Source organism: Crocodylus siamensis, chromosome 9 (assembly GCF_052110815.1).
Source record: "Crocodylus siamensis isolate JL-2025a chromosome 9, ASM5211081v1, whole genome shotgun sequence".
Classification (NCBI taxonomy): domain Eukaryota; kingdom Metazoa; phylum Chordata; order Crocodylia; family Crocodylidae; genus Crocodylus; species Crocodylus siamensis.
Window position 1 is genome coordinate 41,552,137 of NC_143403.1, and position 20,977 is coordinate 41,573,113.

Here is a 20,977-nt window from a genome sequence, read left to right on the forward strand (position 1 = left end):
AAATCAATTGCGACTCAAGATCAGGAGTCAGTAAGCTGTGGCCTGTGTGGCAGATTTCATAGATCTGGCCTGCAAAGTATCTGTATAGGGTTGGGAGGGAATTTCATACCCCCTTCTTCTTCTGTTGGTTCATCAAGGTTTTTTGGTTTTTTTAAAGTTTTCCTTCAAGACACTGGCACTGGCTGTGGCCAAGGCTGGGGTGTGCCAATGCTACTGGGACTTAAACCTGGAGGTTTCTGGCTAGAAGGTCTTGCCCCTCTGCTCTGAGTCACACTGATATCCATATATGGAGTCATGAAGGCATTTTACCCCAGGGTAAGATGGTATTGGGGTGGGGGGGTGTTCTGCTTTCCCCTGCAGCAAGGGGCATGGCCCTCTTCCTGGGGTCTCTTGAGTGTATATTAACAATCTTTATGGAAGCAGGGCATTGGCTACTGTTGTGCCCCTGTTATGTCTTGCAATTCATCAGGGTTGACTGTGCAGTTTTGCTAATAGGTTAGACAATGTATTTGTATAGGATGGTTTGGATAGGTGTGATCCTGGCTCAGGCAAAGGCTTGGACTAGATGAGCTATGGAGGTGAGTTTTAACTTTACTTCTCTATAATTCTGTGAGATTTTATCTGGTCAGGCCTGCAAGGATCTGCAGTGGATCACTGTGGAGGAGAGTAGTGAGCAGGCAACAGGCTGTGTTTGGTAAGCTGGATCCAGCCCACAGAGGTTTCATCCAGCCCACAAGTATAGCCTGTTGCTCTTCTCCTCCTCCCAGGATGCCCCACTGCAGATCCCTGAAGACCCTCTGACCCCACCCTGCCCCAGAGTCAGAGAGAAGGATCCACTGCCAGCAAAATGTTGCCAACCCTTGCCCTAGGTCATTCCTGCCCTGAAATGCAAGGCCAGCACTGTGCCCTCTGCCAGCTCTGAGGCGGGACTGTCGGTCTATCTGCCTCATCAGTGACTGTGTGCCCACCCAGCCACATGCCTAGGCAGACCCTCACCTCCTTCTGGTAAATGCACACCCAAGAGCTAAAGTCCTGGAGGGAGTGGGCAAAGAGGAAGAGTGGGTACAGTGTACTTCATTATGTCACAATTGTACCAGGACTGAGATACCCATCTGCAAAGGAGCTGGGAACCTGTAGAAGAGACAGCAGTGACACAGTTCCTGTTTTAGTGTATTTATTAGGTACTTGGGTAAAGAGCTACAATGCATCCCATAGAAAGGCCTCAATGGAGCCTGCACTGCAGATCACACTTTTGGCTACCCTCAATAGCATGTGGGGCCTACAAGTACCTTTGCAAATAGGAAGTATCTATTCATTTGGGGGCTTTAAAAAACCTAAGCCTATTTTCTGGGTACACATGTAGACACCAACACTGAAGAGAGCTCATTTCCCCCTCTCGCTGTCATGGCAGCCTGTCTGCCCTAAGCCCATGTGCACCAGACAGGTCTCTCACCAGGGAATAGGTTCCCCCAGCCAGTTCAAGAAGCTCCCATTGTGTTTCTCAGAGAGGGCAGAGAGCACTGTGAGGATTCCCTGCACGCTCTTATCCACAGTCAGGTCTGCCTGTAACAGTCAAACCAAGGTGAGGGTTAGCAACAAGACTTGGGTCCCTGTGATCTAAACCAGCTGTACAACTGGAGGACAAGCCAGGTGTAGAGCTGGTCAGTTACTATAAGAAAACTGAAATAATAGAAAATTAGGGTTGGGAGGGACCTCAGGAGGTCATTTAGTCCAACCCCCAAGTTATGTGTGCAAGTACACCAGTGTGCACACTGCTTACAGAGCAGGCACTCATGGCTTTGGCTGTCAGTGCTGGGTCCTGGTGAGCTATGGTTATTTAATGGGCTGAAATGCTCCTAGTGTCTGGTGTGGTTTGGGGCAGTCATGCACATAGGCTGTGTAAAACATTGAGGGTTAGGCTCATGACTATAGGTTCACAGGCAATGTGATGAAACAGAAGCCAAGTGACAATGGCGAGAAGGGAGTAGGTTATGGATCTAAATGGTTATAGAAGCCATTAAAAAAAATGTACCTTCTCTCCTGTGAGGATAATGAAGGCAGCAAAGGGCCCAAATTAATGCACTGATGTTTAATACAAACAGCATTTCATCCATGGTCCAGGCCTTCAAGAAACCCCTCCCACCTCTACAAGTCTGCAGCAAGCCTGGCCTCTCAGATGTGATCCTAGAACTTCCTGGCTGCCAGGAAGGAGGACATCTGGGAAGAGGCAGGTAGGAGCCTTCCCTGATCTATCAGATTCTATATCACAGAGTGCAGCTGGCTGAGAGCTAGGGTTTCCAGCTTCCCAAAAATGACTTTCTTCCTTTTAAATTTGATCTGGTCGAAATCAGATGGGAATCCAATTTTTTTTGTCATTTCTGAAGTAGAGAAATGCAGCTGCTCAGCAAAATTGCTGTTTTGTCAAAGCAGTGAAACTGGCAAGAATGCCATTTTCATCAAGTAACTGCAATTGGTGAACAGGCTCCTGGATCCTGGGATGCACGTGCCAGGCTTATGTGTTCTGGGGTGGGAGTCCTGCAGCTACACCAGGGAACCAGGCTGGGTCCCCTCCCCAGATCCTGCTGGTCCTAGGATTTCTCAAGATAATTATGCTAAGGTGGAGTGAAGAGGCACTTTTTCTTTTGTTTGAGGGTTTCTGACCAGCTCTTCTCAAAACCTCTTCAACCCTGGACTGTGAACATGCTGGCAGGGCAGGGCTATGGTGACACCACTTCCCAGGGTGCTCACAGCCTGGTGTTCCTTGGCTATGTGCCGGGATCCAGGCCTCACACAACAGTGTCTCTGAGAATTGTGGTGACAGGGGCTGCATTGCAGTATGATGATAGTATTTAGTCCCAGCTCAACAGTGACTAGTCACAGGTCACAAATTCAGAGTTCAAGGGCTCCAGGGAGCTTATGCCAATTGCCTTTCCTCCCAAGAGCAGGACCAATGCTTTCAGGGCTACTCAAATGAATAAGAGAGTTTGCTAGGCCCCACATACAGGGAGTCCTTAGCATCCTCTGGCTCAGACACCCTCCCCATAAGCTTAGTACCCACCTCCTGGGTGCCCATGTCTGTTTTCACCCAGCCTGGATGAATTGCAGCGCACAGAATCCCATCCTCTCTGTAGCTCAGCATCTGACATCTGGTTAGCATGTTAAGAGCAGCCTGTGAAGGAAAGTGATCATGAACCTCAGGTTTTGCAACACGTTCACACTGCCTGTGTTCTTCAGCCACCAGGAGCACCTGCGTAGGCTCTACTTGGTGACTGACCTTGGGTAGCATGGAAAACATGGCAGAACCACAGAAACACCAGCAGGAGAGAGCACGGTGTATGCACCTCCTCTGTGAAAGGTCATGGCAGTGTGAAGACCAAAGTGGCTGCTTAATTCAGCCACAGAGAGATGCTCAGGGCTCTGAAAAATGGTAGGAGTCTTATCTACAGAAAGCAAGATTCCCTGAGTTTCAGACTAGTCTGTGATGTCAGTACTGCCTTTTGATAAACCTCACCTTGTAAAAGGCATCACAGCCTGGCAGAGTACATGAGCAATGGTCAGGAGCTCACTTATCAGTGGGAGAGCAGAGGGAAGCCGCGTGGGCCTGGAAGGTGTCATACCTTGCTGCAGCGGTAGGAAATGACAGGCTTGTAGAACGTTTCAGGGGATTTCTCAAGAGATGCCAGGACTGTGGAAATGTTGACAATGGCTGCCTTCCTACAGCTCATCCCTTTCTCAGGGCTTCTCTGAGCAGCCTTCTTCAGCAAGGGCAGGAAGGCCTGGGGAAAAAGCAGTCACAAGGGGGATCTGTGAGGAGCTGATGCACTTCACTCTACCTCAGCCTCATTCAATCACAGTGTCCCACACTGTATTTAATCGCATTAAACCCAGGAATGTCAGGGGGGACACATTGAAAAGGCAGAATGTAGGAGAAGGTTTTTCAATGAACCCCAAATTTTAACTTTCCCTGTGTTGGTACAACTTTGCTGCCTCTCACTGGAGGAAGTTCACAGCCCCAGGGCTTATATAGGAGCATGACGGGAGCAGAGGCCTGGGTTCTGTTCATGCTTCCTCCCTGTCTCAGTTTCCCCACCAGGGATATGATGATCTATGCAAAGTGCTTTGTTAACTATAGATGACAGAATCCAGAACAGCACTTAAATGGTAAGAAGCTGTGTGGCTAAGAGGAATAATTAGTCTCAGACCCTCCTCCCAAATGTCTCTAACCCACCTGTGTGAAGTAGCTTGAAAGTATAAATATCCCATCATGGTTGGTTTGATTTAGCTTCATGGCTTGTTTTTGATTTAAACCCTGAGATTCTCAGGTGCTGAAGGATGCACTTTCAGTAGGTTCTCTTTCCACTGATGAAATGGGGACTCATATGTGTATTATCTACAACTGTGGTGTCCAATCTTTTCACCGAACCCCTAATCTGTCCCATCCGGAATGGGGTAGGGGGCAATTTGGACATGTGGAGCAGTGGGGAACAGCCTGGCCCCTATTTGGATACACAGGGGGGAAGGAAGGGTGGAGCATCTTAGCCCTGACCCAGACATGTGGGCCAGTAAGGGGAAATGAGAAGCAGCCCAGCCTGATCTGGATGGATAGCCGCAGACCTGGCCCTGATCCCGCTGTGCAGCATTGCCCCAGGCAGGGCTGGATCCTGCCACATGGAGTTTCCATCACCCCCCTGCTGTCAAATGCTCTGGCCCATGAACCAGAGGCTGAGCACCCCCGATCTACACGATTCTCTCTGCTGGAACAGAGCAATGGGCCGAGAGAACCTCTAGCTGCCGCAGCACTGTGCCACATAGGTGTTTAATAGGTGCTCTCTGCTCCGTGACAGAAGTTTCGTGGGACAGAACTAGCCTCGTATGTAATATAATTAAAAATGAACTGGGCATATGTTAACTGCTCTAAAGAACACAAACAACAACCTAGCAGAGAAGTGCAAAGAATCTCCCCTCCCCAGTGATGGGGATAATACAGCCAACAAGCTGATGTTACAAGGTTATGGATTACTGGGATCTCTACTATCTAGAAAGAGAGCTTGGACTTGACTCATCTTTCTCATTCATTCTAGCCCAAAGCTCTCTTCAGCCCTCCATATTTCCATCTATCCCAGACTCCTCCCTTTTCAAGAACCTTCTGTGGGAGCTCTGCAGTTACCTTGGCTGTTAGCAGTGGCCCAACCAGATTAGTCTTGAATGCATGCACCATCTCTTCAGAATCCACAGTTTCCAGCGTCACTTTTGAGTAAACACCAGCGTTATTTATTAACAGATTCAGGCCCAAGCCATTCAGATGATCTTCCACCATCCTTGCTGCCTCTGTAATGCTTTCAGGATTCAGGACATCTGCAAAGACATAGGATTGGGCTGAATTCAGCAGCATATCTCCCTGGAGTGAGGTGTACCCCATTTCTTTCCAGGAGCTCAGTAGGTAGTCCCAGTTCATCCTATTCCCATGTAGTTAGGAGCACTTTGTGAGGCCTATTTGGTGAACCATGACCCAGAGAGATCACATTCTTAACTCATTGCACAGACTTAAGTCTTAAAGCAACCTCTACTCAGACAAGGGCCTCAAGATAGACTGTAGTCAATCAGTGACCTGGGAGGGGGAAGATTCTTCCCCCTCAAGGCTCAGTTTCACTCAGCTGTGACTGATCCTTTTCCCCATAGAAACTGCATTATCAGCTTTGGAATTGGGGCTTTCTTCTTCCTGGGGTTGAGGAATTCCCCACAGATCAATGGAGACAGAATAGGTACCAAAGATTCTCTGCCCTGCAGCCTGTGCCACCTTGGCCTGAGGGAATGGATTCCTTTCTTCTCTGCAGGTAGCCTTGGGAGTTTCCCTGGGCTAGCCGCAGGGGGGTTGAGAGCCTCAGAGGCTCCACGGAGGTGCAGCAGCCTCGCACAAACAGCCACTCCAGCATTCCATCAGTGCCTGCCACGCTGCCCGCTCAAGCACCTGGGATTTTTGGAAGTAAAGTATGTTTGTGTTGTAACTTGAGGAGGAGAGAAATTAAAGGAAGATAAGAAATAAGTCTGTACCCTTGATTCACCCCAACATGTGACAGAGCACTTCTGGACTGTGCTTCTCACTGTGCTAATGGTGTTATCACTCTGCAGGCACCAGATGGCGTTTGCTGCCGGTAGAAGTCCCTGTAGCATCTTGGCTCAGTGCATGGCAGTTTGAAGGATCTGCGAGTGCTCTTGCATTTCACTAACATAAATGACCACTTACCCAGGCACTGCACTATTGGACTAGGTCCCAGGGCTTCCATACTAGATGCAGGGCAAGATGGGGTTCAAATTTACTATTAGCTCAAATTGATGCATTTGAGCTGGATAGGCACCGGTGAAGGCAGCCATGCTGTGAAACACCTCAAAGCTGCATAAGGCAACTGTATTAGTAGGGCAGCAAGCTGCTGTAACCTGAGCAGTGGTGCCCTACTAGAACAAGCAGCAGCAACACTTGAGCATCAAACTCTCCCTGCCCTGCCAGGCTGGTTAGCTTGAGCTAAATCACTTCACCCACACCATGAATTGTGTGTGTTGCACTGGGGGCAAAACATGAGCGATACTTCATTCTAATGAGGGACGATTAGAAACCCCCTTATAGTAACTGCTAACAAAACACTAGCTCTGGGACAGCAACCCTCTGCTGGGGTGGGATTCTTAAATACATTTGTTTGGAAGGTTGCAGGCTTTGCATGTGGACAGCAGCCCCCACACTGCACTGTACAGAGGCAGGAGAAGAACAGAGTCACTAGAGGTCACTGAAGAGGGCTGGTGCCTACTCTGACCCTCTCTAGGAGCTTGCTTTCAGGGGCCTTTGTCCTGTCACCTACAGCTGCAGAATGTGAGGCTGCAGTTTCTAACCCACATGTTCTGCCCGCCATTTTCCAGGAACCCACTGGTTATGATCTCACATGCAGGGAAGAATCCTCCTCCACAGCTGCTTGCATCCTTTCAGCTGTTTGGCTTGCTGATCATCCCTTCAGGTCAAACAAACTCAATGTCCCAGCCATGTGCTCTGGTCTCAGAGACCCTTAGCTCCCTCATCTTGCTCATGTGGCTTGGCTGTGTTCTGGTTGTCAGCATCATCATCGTGGCATTTATACACACAAGCAAGAAATAGGGTCCTGGGTCTCTGCCAAACCCATAGCTATAGGCCTCAAATGCCTCTACACAAACGCTTGTAGTATGGGTAACAAGCAGGAGGAACTCACCCTCCTGCTGGCTGACACCAGCCTGGACATAGTGGGGATTACGAAAACATGGTGGGACTCAACACATGATTGGGCGGTGAATGTCAAGGGCTATAGGTTGTACAGGAGGGACAGGATAGGAAAGAGGGGTGGGGGCATGGCACTCTATTAAGGAGGAACACACATCCTTGTCAATTAGCAAGGAGTCAGGGGAGGGGCACTCTGAAATGCTTTGGGTTAGAGTACAAGGCAGTCGAGGGGAAAGGGACTTAACGGTGGGAGTCTACTACAGACCTCCCAACCAGGGAGAAGAGCTTGACCAGGAATTCCTGGGTCAGCTCACAGAGGTAGTGAAGGCTAAGGATGTGGGTTATGGGGGACCTGAATTTCCCAGACATCTGCTGGGAAGAACGGTCAGCCAGGTCTGAACACTCACGTAGGTTCTTGGACAGAGTGCAGGACCTCCATCTAACCCAGGAGGTGCACAGCCCCACCAGGGGGGACGCCTTGTTGGACCTAGTGCTGGCCACGGGTGACGACCTGGTGAGGGGGCTGCGAGTGCTCGACCACCTGGGTGACAGCGATCATCGCCTGCTGGAATTCACCATCCAGCGCAAGGTGGCAAAGGCATGCAGTAAGCCAGCGGCACTAGATTTTAGGAGGGCAAACTTCAACGAGCTAAGGAGGATAGTTGGAGAAGCGCTGAGGTCCCGGAGGGGAGGGCAGCCAGGTGACCAAAGAGAGTGGTCGCTCCTTAAGCAGACGATCCTCCAAGCCCAAAGGAAGGTAATACCGATGAGAATCAAAGGGAGCAGGAGAGCACACAAGCCTCCATGGCTCACCAAAAGCATCCGGGAATCTCTCCTTGCTAAAAAGGAGGCTCACACCCAATGGAAAGAAGGGGTCATCACCAGGGAGGACTATTCTGTAGTTGCTCAGGGTTGTAGGGGGTAGTTAGGAAGGCCAAGGCAGAGATGGAACTGGGACTAGCTTCTCAGATTAAGGACAATAAGAAGTCCTTTTTTAAATACATAGGGGGTAAAAAGAAGGTCCCGGGTAATGTGGGGCCCTTGCAGGATGCGTTGGGAAATTTGGTTGTCACACCAGATGGCAAGGCTAACATGTTTAACGATTTCTTTGCCTCTATCTTCCTAAGAAGGGACCAGAACAGCCACCTCCCTTCTGGGCCCCCCTCGGGCCCCGGGGGAGGCACACCTGGGCCACGGGTTAGCAAGGATTTAGTTAGGGAGCTTCTGGAGGGGTTGGATGTATTCAAGTCAGCCGGCCCGGATGATCTCCACCCTAGAGTTCTAAAGGAACTGGCCGAGGTCATTGCAAGTCCCCTGGCATGGCTTTACGAGCACTCATGGTACTCTGGTGAGGTACCGGAGGACTGGAAGAGGGCCAACGTGGTTCCCATCTTCAAAAAAGGCAGGAAGGAGGACCTGGGAAACTATAGGCTGGTTAGTCTTACCTCGATTCTAGGCAAGCTGTTTGAGAAAATTATGCTGGCACACATCCAGGAGGGGCCAGCAGGGGACTGCATGCTTAGGGGCAACCAACACGGGTTCATCAGTGGCAGGTCCTGTCAGACCAACCTCGTGGCCTTTTACGATCAGATCACCAGATCGTTAGATGCAAGGGTAGCAGTGGATATAGTCTTCCTGGACCTCCGGAAGGCTTTTGACACTGTCTCTTACCCCGTTCTCATTAAGAAACTCGGGGGCTGTGGTGTAGACACCCACACAGTCAATTAGGTCGCCAGCTGGCTGGAGGGCCGCACCCAGAGGGTGGTGGTGGATGGGTCCTTCTCAACCTGGAAGGACGTGGGCAGTGGGGTTCCGCAGGGCTCGGTCCTCGGGCCCGCACTGTTCAACATCTTCATCAGTGATTTGGACAAGGGGGTAAAAAGCACCCTGTTCAAATTTGCTGATGACACTAAGATGTGGGGGGACATGGGCACACTGGAAGGATGCAACAGGCTACAATCAGACCTTGACAAGTTACAAGGATGGGGGGATGAGAATAGGATGGGATTCAACACAGACAAGTGCGAGGTGATGCACCTCGGGAGGAACAACTGGCACCATACCTACAGGTTAGGGAACTCCCCTCTTGTCAGCACGGAGGCGGAAAAGGATCTGGGGGTCATCATTGACTCCAAGATGAACATGGGCCGGCAGTGTGGGGACGCGGTCAGGAAGGCCAACCGCACCTTGGCATGCATCCAGAGATGCATCTCGAGCAGGTCCAAAGAGGTGATCCTCCCCCTCTATGCGGCACTGATCAGGCCGCAGCTGAGTACTGCGTCCAGTTCTGGGCGCCGCACTTCAAGAGAGATGTGGACAGCATGGAGAGGGTCCAGAGGAGGGCCACTCGTATGATCAGGGGACAACAGGGCAGGCTCTATGAGGAATGGCTACGGGACCTGAACCCGTTCAGCCTCCAAAAGAGAAGGCTGAGGGGGGATCTTGTGGCCTGTTATAAACTAGTCAGGGGGCATCAGCAGGCATTGGGGGAGTCCCTGTTCCCCCGAGCACTGCCAGGAGTGACCAGGAATAACAGTTACAAGGTGGCAGAGGGCAGGTTTAGGTTAGATATCAGGAGGCGCTACTTCACAGTCAGGGCGGCTAGGGTCTGGAACCAACTTCCAAGAGAAGTGGTGCAGCCTCCTAACCTGGGGGTGTTTAAGAGGAGGTTAGATGAACATCTTGCTGGGGTCGTTTGACCCCAGTATTCTTTCCTGCCATGGCAGGGGGTCAGACTAGATGATCTGCTCAGGTCCCTTCTGACCCTAGAAACTATGAAACTATAAAGAATAGATATACTGTAGGGAGGGAGCAGAGGGACCTTGGAGAGCAGATCTCTGGGTGGGCACTGGGATAAGATCTTTGGAACTGAGTGGCCTGGAAAGACTTTGGGAAGCTGACCTTGCAGCTGTGCATGGAGATCTAAGGAATGCAGGGCTGCTTCCCAGTGTTGGTAGTTAAACAAGGGAGCTGTTTTTGGGGAGTCTGGTACATGTACAGGGAAAGGACAGAGGGAATGGGAACAGAAACAGCCTGACAAGGAGAGTCTCAGATTTACAGAGCGCTGTTCAGAGAAAGACACCTACCAAGCTTCACCAGGACCAGGTTCGGGTGTCTGGAAGCCAGGTTCCTCAACTCCTAAAAACAGAAACATGGAAATCACGGAAAGAAGTGGCACACAGCAGTGTTGACACAAGGCAGTGGGCCCAGAACTAAACAAACTGTGGGCTGTAGTGCTGGAGTTTGTCTCTCTCATCATAGACGGCAACACATTGCTGCACAACTGCACCTGCAAGCTTGAGTGTGGGTGGGAGTATCAGACTATGCACACATGTAGATACTGCTAACGGCTGCCTGCTTGTTGTCATTAGCTGCTATGGGCCATCTGAAAGGTAGGCAATCACTGGCTTGCAGATCAGGGATTAGAAGGGGAAAGCTGGGTCTTATCCTTGGTCCCAGTCCTTCTGAAGTCAAAAAGAATCTTTCCATTGACTTTAGTGGCAGCTGAATTAAATGCTGAGACAGCTCTTTACAAAAGGAACATTCCCTGTCTCATAGTCACCCTGCACCGGTGATTCTCAACCTTCTAAGATTTAAGACACGCCTCAGAATACTCAAGGCAGCCCTTGGAAAGTGTCAGCTCTTAGTTTGCACTCACTTTTTGACTACAGAAAAACACTAGAGCAATTCTATTGAAAAGAACTCAGAAAGACCAAAACAGGTCAGAGAGTTTTAACATTACGGATTCTTATTTGAAAGCTCTTGTGAACTGTGTTTACACACCAATGTGTGGCACCCTGTGGCACCCTTGAAAGGATCTCAGGTCACCCCAGGGTGCCATGGTACTTTGGGTGAGAATCACTTCCCTACACTCTACATTAACTTCACATACAAAGAACAAGGCTGCAGTCCAAGCACTGAAGAGACTAGGAAATACCAGAATCAAGGTTGCCTGCGTGGCTTCAGCTTGTCTCTCGCACAAACACTTTGGGAGACACTAGTGAATTGTTTCCACAGGACCCTGCTTCAGAGGCAGAAGACCTGGGACCTGAAATGCCTGGTCCTAGGATGGGCACCAGCCTGAGGATCCCAGTGTGGGGTACCCATGCCTGTGCCCCTTCAGTGGGCCAAGCTGCCTCTTGCAACATGTGGCCTGAAGCCCTCCTTGCTGCTGCCCATGCACCCCAAGAGGCAAATACATCCTCCCAGGTCTCCCCTGTTCCTGTGCCCTGCAGTATAGACAAAGATGCAGCCTGTTACGGTTACAGTGTTCTTACAGTAGGAATAAAAATAAAGCAGGGATGGCAAACGCAGCACAAAACCACCTTCAACAGACAACTTCTTTTTGTGAAGGTTCCTCCCAGCTCGTGTCACAGGTGGTCACCCCTCTGCTGGATATGAGAACTATGAAAGCTTGGACAGAGTATCTTGCACAAAAATGCAAGACAATGGCTGGGACAAGACTGGGTTGTGATAACAAGACTGCCATAAGAAAATCACACTCTACTAATGGCTTGCAACCCATTAGGTGTCGAGACAGTGGAGCTTGAGGTACCCAGTACCAGATCCATGCCATAAAATAATAAAAGTGATGGTTAAAAGTGTTGGCAGAGACCTGACACACTCATCACATGCATCTCCAAGCTAAGAAAGCCAGAGAAAGAGGCTGAGTCAGTGTAACTAGAGGAAGGCAAGGAAACTACATATACATTTCAAATGAACTAGCAACTAAAGACAAAAAATTAAATATACATTTCAAGCAAATCCTGTAAAAGATGTATTGAATACAGGAAAAATGTCCTGTACATGACATCCTAACATTTCTCAAAACAGGCATCCAATGTCTAAGGCATCCAATGTCTTAAAGAAGTCCTTCTTTAAATACATAGAGTGTAAAAAGAAGGCAGTGATTCCTTACCCTCCATCAAAGCTGACCTCATGAAGGAACACCTTGACAAGCTGGATACCTTCAAGTCAACCGGCCAAGGAGCTGGTTAGCATCATAGCTCAGCCCCTGGCATGGATCTTTGAGAACTCCTGGCGCTCTGGTGAAGTGCCCGAAGACTGGAAGAACAGAGCACCTTGAACTGCTAACAAAGGACATGAAGATAGATACAGGGATAATGAAAACATTGTGGTATAGCAATGACAACTGAACACAGGTACTGAAAAAAAAGGTAGAAATAAAGGTACAGATAATGGAGTAGCACTGTACATTAATGGAGGGACAAGTTGTAAAGAAATAAGAGATACCATAGGAAAAACAGAATCTACTTGGCTCAAAATTACTTTGACAAAGAAGGTAAAAGGAAGGTAACTATTGGGATAGTGCTGGAAGTCTGTTTTCGGTCCACCGGGTCATATCTGGACATGGACAGAGAGCTCTGTAATGTTGTTAGAGAGATAAATAGTACTAGGAATCAGATCAATCTGGAACATTTGAATTTACCAGAGGTCAATATTAGAATAATGGTAATGCCTTGATACAATACCCAATACATTAGTTCATCAAGAATTCGCTAAAAAGAGATGCAATTCCCTTTAGACTTAATATAAGTAAGTAGTGGGATCATCACAGAATGGCTGATCACAGAAAATACACTTGGACTGAGTGACTCTGATAAACGAAGGGAAATTCTTAGTCAAGTCCACTGGACTGAGGGGCTCAGAAACTTGAGCTGGGGGGACCCACAGAATTTCTTTACGTCAAAGGTGCAAAAACTGTCAGGAATCAACCCCATGCAAGAGGAAAAGAATTGGGTTGGCAGGGCTCCAGGCTCAAGTAGATGATTAATTACCTCAAGGATATTTAATACTCGAGAGAGATCTGCATATCAGGCTATGTCTTAGAGCAAGGGTGAGCAATTATTTCAACTGGAGGGCTGCTTAGTGAGTTTTGATGAGCTGTTGAAGGCCGCAAGGATAGCCCCAGTGGTGTAGCATGGGGCTTTGGCACCTGGGGCCAATGCCTGCATTGGCACCCCCCCGGCGACTATCCGAGCAGTGTGCGGCACCCCCTCTCCCCTCCCATAGCACTTCCATGATTTGTGTTTGCGTGGTATATACAGAGGTGATTGCATAATAACTAAAAATAAAGCCTTACTTTTGTATATTGTGTGTGGGGTGTGGTTGGGGGTGGGTGCGTGTGTATGGTGGGGTGTGAGGTTTGTACGTGGGGGGGGCAGGTTGTAAGGTGGTGTGGCTGTGTGTGTTGGGGACAATAGAGTATGTTGGGGGGTGTATATGTGGGGGTGTTGTGGGGGGAGGATGTGGTTGTGTGGGGGGTGCAGCAACCCCCCCCCCCATAGTGCACAGCCCCTGCTGCCAGCAGCAGCAGCAGGTACTCGGGGTGCTCACGGCCCATACAGGCATAGTTGCCTAGTGGTGCATGGCTCTGGCCAGAACTACACATAGGGGCAGCCAGCCTGCCTCTATTGCGTGGTGCTCCCCACAGCTCACATGCAGCTCCCGGTACTTGCATGCCACCAGGGAAAACACTGCACAATGGAGCTGGCAGCCTTTCCTGGCCCCTGCTGTGCAGGCCCCAGGACTCTGCTGGAAGTGGAGGGGAGCCCCACCCCTTGCTTCGCAGCAGAGTCCCAGGAGCTGTATGGCAGGGGATGGGGAAGGCAGCCAGCTCCTTGTGCAGGGCCTCCTCCGGTGGTATGTGGGTTCCAGGAGCTGCATGTGCATCATGGGGGGCCCTGTGTGATAGAGGTGGGCTGGCCTGCCTGTGCTCCCTGCCACTACCTGCAGCTCTGGCTGGAGACACGTGCCACCGTGCTTGAGAGAGTCCAGAGAAGGGCTACCGATATTAGCAGAGACTTGCATGGCAAGCCGTATGAGGAAAAGCTGAGGGACCTGGGACTCTTCAGCGTGAAAAAGAGAAGGCTGAGAGAGGACTTGTATGCTTCTGATGTAGCAGTAAGCTGCTACCATCTAGGACTCGGTGAACAACTGTTCACCAGCGCACCCTTGGGAAAAATTAGGAGTAATGGTCACAAACTCCTGGAAGATCGTTTCAGGCTCAACTTTAGGAAAAACTACTTCACAACTAGGATATCCAGACTGTGACCGTAACTCCTAGTTTTCCTGCATGCCTGCAGTTTTGATCCTGCTGTGGCTTAACACATACACATGACATGAGTTTTACTTTCAAGATTTTGAGGTGCAGTTTCCCCGAACCCCCTGCACCTATCTTCTTGAAACTTAGCAGGCTTTGTGGCCTCCACAGGGGCTAGCATGCCTGCAGTTTTGACTCTGCTGTGGCTTCACACATATACGTGACACAAGTTTCCATTCAGGATTTTGGGGTGCAGTTTCTCTGACCTCCCTGTACCTATATCCTTGAAACTTTGTGTCCCCAGGCTTTGTGTCCTCAGCAGCAGCTACCAATCCTGCAGTTTTGACCCTGCTGTGGCTTAACACATACATGCGACACAAGTTTTGCTCTCAAGACTTTGGGGTGCAGTTGCTCTGACCCCCTGCACCTATCGTTTTGAAACTTGGCATGCTTCATGCCCTCAGAAGGGGCTACCATTCCAGCAGTTTTTGTTTAAATCAGGCCAGATATGATAAAGTTATAGCCTGTTTTGACCTTCCCCATTATATCCTATGGGTGCAACGTCGAAACATTTTGCCGTTTTGATCCTGTTTCGATGGAACAGAACAGAACAGCTGTTTCGACTTGAAACAAAAGTCAAAACAGACCACTGTTCCACCGAAACGCTGGTTGAAAGGGAACGTTTCCGTTTCACACAGCCCTATTGTTTACCACGGTACGCTATTTCAGCCTAACTTGCTCACTGCCTTTGAGAAGAAAACTTTTTTTAGGCAAAAGGCAATATGACCTCTCTCACCTATCTACATATTAGTGAAGCAGTTGAAATAAGTTCTATATATGGTACTGTTAATAAAACTGAAGACTGGGATTTGTGGACATACTGCAAGATATGGAAAGGAGCCGATCCAATGGAAAACAGCAATGGGTAGTACTGAAACAGGGAGTATCAAGCTGGAGGAAGTTACCAGTGGAGTTCCTTAGACATCAGTCTTATGACCAATTTTTGTTTTAACTTTTTTGTTAATGACTCTTGGCACAAAAAAACAGGAGAAGGGTGCTATTTACTGATTACACAAAATTTGAAGGCACCATCAGTATAAAGGAAGATCAGGATAATCTACAGAAAGAACTGGCAAACTTGATGCCTGGAGTAAATGAAATGAGATTCAGCTCAATATTGCAAACTGCAGCCATGCATGTAGCGATCAAGATCAAGAACTTCTATCTGTTGGGAATTGCCCAGTTGGAAATGTTGGAGTAAAAGAGCTACCAAGGCATCATAGGTGATGAGAGGGAGAATATGAGGCAACAACATAATGCAGTTGTGAACAAGATGAATACAATCCTACGATATGTTAGTCAAAGTATTTTTAATGGAGATAAAGTTTTAGTGCTGTTGTTCAAGGCCTCAGTGAGCCATTCTCTGGAATACTGTGGACAATTCTGGCCACACATGTTCAAAAAAAGATGAATTAAAAATGGAAGAGAAATGAGAAGGGCCACTAGGTTGATCAGATATATGGACAGCCCATTCTATGAAAGGGGACTAGAAGAGCTTTGTTTGTCTGGCTTAGCAAAATGAAGACTGAGGTGGAATATGACCATTGCCTATCAGTGCATCAAAGGGTAAACACCAGAGAAGGGAAAGGCTATTTAAGCTAAAAAGACAATGTTGGCACAACAAAAGGGTATAAATTAGCCAGGGATAAATAGAAGCTGAAAATGAGAAGAAAGTTCCTAACGGTAAGATCTATCAGATTCTGGAATATCTCCCCCCCAGGACAGAAAGCCTAACTGCTTTTAAGATGGTGCTTAGTAAGTTATGGATCAGGATAGAACAATGTGGTGTCTGCAATAGCAGGGAATGGGACTCATCGATCCAGGGGTCCCTGCCAGTCCTGTGTCTCTATGATAATTTTATTGCTTAATAAGCTACCTTGCTAAAGGGGAGCAGAAGGAGCTCAGCCTACAGTGAGGTGCTTGCTCTGGTATTTTCAGTATAAACTGGCAGCTGAAGGACAGTATGGCCACATCCAGATGAGTGCAGATATACAACATGCAGCGTTGCAGACTAGTCTTCAGCACCACACACTGCACATGCGGGTATTCCCCATACTGCTACCTTGCAGCATGAGGAGGTGGCATTCCCCATACTGCTACCTTGCAGCATGGGGTGGGGGAGTTGACCCTAGGAGATTCTGGGGTCAGAAAAACCCACACTGAAAAAAAGCAGGATAGCACATGTGGAGGCAGTGTGCACTCCCCAAAACCAGAGCCTGGCTGGCTGGACACACTGGGGCCAGTTGTCAGCCAGCCTTACTGCCGTGGCTGCAGCCCCAGGAGGCTCCCAGGTAAGGTTGCTGGGGCCAGCACAGGGTGCTACAACATTCATTCAGTTGAGACAGGATGGGAACTGCACTTTCCATGTGTTTTTGCTCAGATGATATAGCAGCTGTCCCTGGAATCCATGCTGACTAACTCCTGCCATGCGACTGATCCACTGTCATCCTGACAGGTCTGGGGTCTGAAGCTAGTCCATAAAGTCCAGTTTGTTCCCTACACTTCTATATGTCTGATCATTGCGCCAGGAGAGGAAGTCTTGCCTGTGCTCTAGTCTAGAAACTAACCAGCAAAGGCTATGCTAGGGCTAACTGCTTATCAAGGAACAAAAAGATCACTGGCCTTAAGCACTTTAAAAACAAAGCCAACACTTCCCACAGCCTGGTGGGTGAAATCCGAAACATTGGCACAAAACTTGCCTCTGAAGCACAGAGCTGCAGGCTGTTCTATGAGACTGGTTAACCATAAACCACATCCAAACTAAGGCTTGTTCTTGCTTTATACAGCTAAGAGGATCCGCTGGAGATTTTTAACATCCCAGAAGAGTTGGACAAATAATAGAGTTCTCAGTTTGATCCAAAACAATACATTTTGACTATGTAATTAAAAACAAAATGTTTAACTTTGAAGTAATTTTAGAAATTTATAACAAAGAACATTTCAGAATGACATCATATAGAACCAAAAAAATAAAATGTTTAACATCTTTCAAATGAAATTAAATGTTTTTTTATCTATCTTTTAAAGAGGTCCCCCTCCCCCGAAATGGGTAATTTGGCAAAATTGACACAGATTCACAAACCATTTCATGTGCACCAGTTTGGTATTTCTCACAAAAAAAGATTTTGGCCAAAAAAATTGCCTGCCTCTACTTTTCAGGATCAGGGCTCCAAAGCCTTTTGTTTATACCCAGATTTTCAACGTTTACATAACAGGAGCAGAATTTAACAAACAGAATTAAATGTTCAGGGGTAAGACGGTCTCTGCTTCTAACTCACAGGTTGTCCTAGGCTCTGAGGTCTGGTCCAGATTCAGTTTCTCCAAAGTTCAGGCTCTTTGGATCTCATGTTCATTTTGGGACAATCTTTCCTCTCGTGGTGTCAGAGGTTAGAGATTGAGAGATGCAAAGGCAGGTTTTCCCCAACACCTGTCAGAGAGGGTTCAAGCATGCTTGCTCCTGCCTCAGTGCAGGAGTTTGATGAAAGGGCCTTGTAAGTTCTCCCTAATGGAATATTCAACCTCTCCCCCTCCAGGATGGGAGCATTATAAGAGGGGAAAAAACAGAAAAGCAATTTGAAAGTACAAGAAAGGAGCAGATTTCCTCCCTGCCCAGGCCCCTGAGAGCAAACTCTGTTCTCCACTCAGTTTTTTTTCCTTCTAATTCCTCCCTGCCTGTCTAAAGCTGGGCAGGTAACATATGCCTGTTTTCTTCTCTTCAGAGCCCCAGTGTCCTTAACACTGGAGTAAAATTCTTTCAGTGATCCATAAACTTGTCCCAGCTTTTTCTTGATGTGGTCCCATTCACGTGCTTGCCTAGCCACACAGGGCGCGTCCAGATATGCAGGGATGTTTGCTTCCTCGGGACCAAGAAGCAGCGGCATACCTTGTGCCACTTAAACTGCGACATGAGGAAGAAAGAAAAGCAAGCCTAGTCTTGCAAGATCTCCAAGACATTCTGCTTGGCACTGAAGACAGAGCTGGGTACCTTCAGTCTGGTAAAGCCTGCTTCATGAGAACCTGGTAAACACTGCATTGATCAGTGCGTCCCTAAGCTCAGATCTGTAGAGCTGGAAACTAGGCCATCTTAGCCTGAAGGCATTCAACCCCAGAATTCTCCCACTTATCACTGGGCTGAAGAGTCTTGTTCTCTTTTGTTAACTGTCTCCATGAATTTTACACTCCAGACTTCAGTGGCACAGGTTCAACAGGAAGAGTGCAAGATGACCCCTTGGCAGCTTAGTCTCTAGGCAGGTGGTTAGAGTACTGCCACAGGAGGTAAGAGCTGTAGTTTGAACCCTCCCAAGTTGAGAAAGGGCACTGAATCTAGGACTTCCTCTTTCAGGGCACGTGCTAGTTTCACTACGCTATTACATAAAGTTGGAGTGCAACATTACTACCATTGCTTACTGCTTTTTAAACGTTAAGTGAGAAACAGTCATCCTTACACAAAGTGATGGCTCAGGTGCCAAACCCCTGGAGGGGATTTCTCTGGGAATCCTAAATTTCACAGAAACATGCAACTCAAGGCAGCAAGCAGGTATTAAGGACTCAGAGAGAGACAAGTTTTCCCACTGCCTAGCTTAAGCACCTCTTCACTAAGCAGGCTGGCTGTTGTGAACCTCACTCTAACACCCAACTCTTGCCATTCACTGTACATGAAACTCAGGTTTGTTACTTCTTTTGCAGGACACAGGTAAGCAGGTGATGTTGAGCATCGCCAAAGTCCTTCCATGAATCCTGATGTCCCTTCACCTACCACTCTCTAGAGATGCCAGGTAAGAATTCACACACCGCACAGAAAGATTATGTTTTAAGGATGCCAAAGAAAAGCTCCTGACAGAGTGAGTTATGCCTACAGAGCAGACGATGACTAACGTACAGTAAATACAGCATGGGGTCATACACTGAACAATGAAGGTAAAACAACATGCTACCAAAACACATTATTAAGGGTGCAAAAGCACTCAAAATTTTGGAAATCTGAGACACAGTTGCCTATACAATCACAATTTGGCCCTCCGGTGTGTCTGCATAGTTACCGTCTGGCCAGAGAATATTTCTTCCTGTACAGGGAAACCCTGCCCCATTTGGTGCACCAGAGGGATGGTGGCTCTGCCTTAACAAGCAGCACTGGTATCACTGGCATTGCTCCGTGCATGCCCCAGGCCCTGTTTACTGTACATTAGTCACAACCTGTTCTGAAGATAAAAATCATGGATTTCTTTGTGAGCTTTTCTGCAGCCTCCTGCACTACAGTATCCAGTTCATACAAATCATAGTTTAATTATATGCATCTTCAAAGCACTCTGGTTTGGCAAGAGGATGAGAACGTTCCCATACTACAGACGAGGAGCTCAAGAACAACGAGGTGTCCTCCACCTTCTCCCACCCCCTTCTGCACCACCTTGGCTGCCTGTCCTTTCCAGCCCCTCACCCCTGGCTCCGGCTGGATTTTAACCTTCCCCAGGCAGTCTCAGTCCCAGCAGAGCAGGCCTAAGCTGCAGGCTTTCCAACAGCTGTTGCTTGGCGGAAGCTGAGCAGCTTGCCACGGAAAGCCAAGAGAACATCCCTGATGCACAGCCCTGCCCCAAAGCAGATGGAGGCTAGGAGAGTTCAGAGAAGAGACTGCCAGAATTTGTTACTAAACATGGGCAGAGCCACCGTCCCTACAGCTAAGTCTTCAAGAACGGACCTTATAGAAGGAAAAATAAAACGAGCTGCATAAGAGCTCAGACCAGATTAAATGTCTAAAGCAACGCAACAGGCCCTGCCACGGAAACTCAACACCGGACAACACTATCACACCCCCCACCCGGGGCCGCCTGTCCCTCACATCGCGCGCGCGGCAAGGGCGGCGCAGGCGCAGACGCAGAAGCTGCCTCAGCCCCGCGCGGCCCCCGATGACGCGCTCCGTGACGTCACGCGGCGGGGTTCCGGCCTGACCTGCGCGCGCGGCGCGGAAGGGTCGCGGCAGGTGGCGAAGACCCGTGCGCGGCCCAGCAGCTGCCTCGCGAGCTCCAGCCCGAGGCCGCGGTTGCAGCCTGTGACTAGGACGCTGCGGGAAGCCATGCTCGTGCGACCTGGCCCGCCACGCCCCGCGCCTGGGCGGGGCCGCGGGCCCGGCCCCGGCCGCCCCGTGCTGCGGTCCCCAGGTGGTCCGTGCTGCCGAGTGCTTGCCCCGGGGCGTCCCCAGCCCTGCCTCCTGGATCAGGCCCATGGGGTCCCAGGGCGCAGGCTCAATCCCAGCCCGCGGGGGCAGCGCAGTGGTCGGGGCAGTGCCAGGGCCCAGTCTTTGCCCGGGGTGGGGGGCAGTTGAAGCCCCACATGCCCAAGTCTGGCCTGCAGGGCTTGATCCAGCTTGCAGGGCTTGATCCAGCTTGTGGACTTGCCCCACACCCCCCATCGAGACCCCCCAGCACCAAAAGCTCGATCACCCTGTTGCAGACTAACCAGAGCACACTTAGTCTGGCACAAGCTTTCATGAGCCCAAACTCACTGTACCAGATCCTGCTCTTTTCTCCCGGCAGAACGAAGTTGCTCTGTTTCCAGATCTTGATTTAGGAGAATGGAACTTGCATCTGCCTAGAAATGGCAGGAAGTTGCTGGTATTTTGA

The 20,977-nt window shown here is 49.2% G+C and overlaps 1 protein-coding gene across 1 annotated transcript; it reads right to left on the reverse strand.

The window, feature by feature from the left end:
• Positions 1-1,163: 1,163 nt before the first annotated feature.
• Positions 1,164-20,473, reverse strand: LOC149857435 (uncharacterized). The gene is made up of 6 exons (XM_090062420.1): positions 20,307-20,473; positions 10,327-10,378; positions 5,168-5,355; positions 3,618-3,776; positions 3,059-3,169; positions 1,164-1,563 (listed from the first exon to the last, which is right to left on the reverse strand). The coding sequence occupies exons 1-6, from the start codon at positions 20,430-20,432 to the stop codon at positions 1,450-1,452; spliced, it is 750 nt and encodes a 249-aa protein (XP_089918546.1). The 5' UTR covers positions 20,433-20,473; the 3' UTR covers positions 1,164-1,449.
• Positions 20,474-20,977: the final 504 nt, after the last annotated feature.

Coding starts and splice junctions, on each gene's coding strand:
- LOC149857435 (XM_090062420.1), bottom strand. CDS start 20,432: ATGGCTTCCCGCAGCGTCCTAGTCACAGGCTGCAACCGCGGCCTCGGG. Junction 10,379..20,306: donor CTTCCGCGCCGCGCGCGCAG/GTCAGGCCGGAA, acceptor TTCTGTTTTTAG/GAGTTGAGGAACCTGGCTTC. Junction 5,356..10,326: donor CCTGGTCCTGGTGAAGCTTG/GTAGGTGTCTTT, acceptor ATGTCTTTGCAG/ATGTCCTGAATCCTGAAAGC.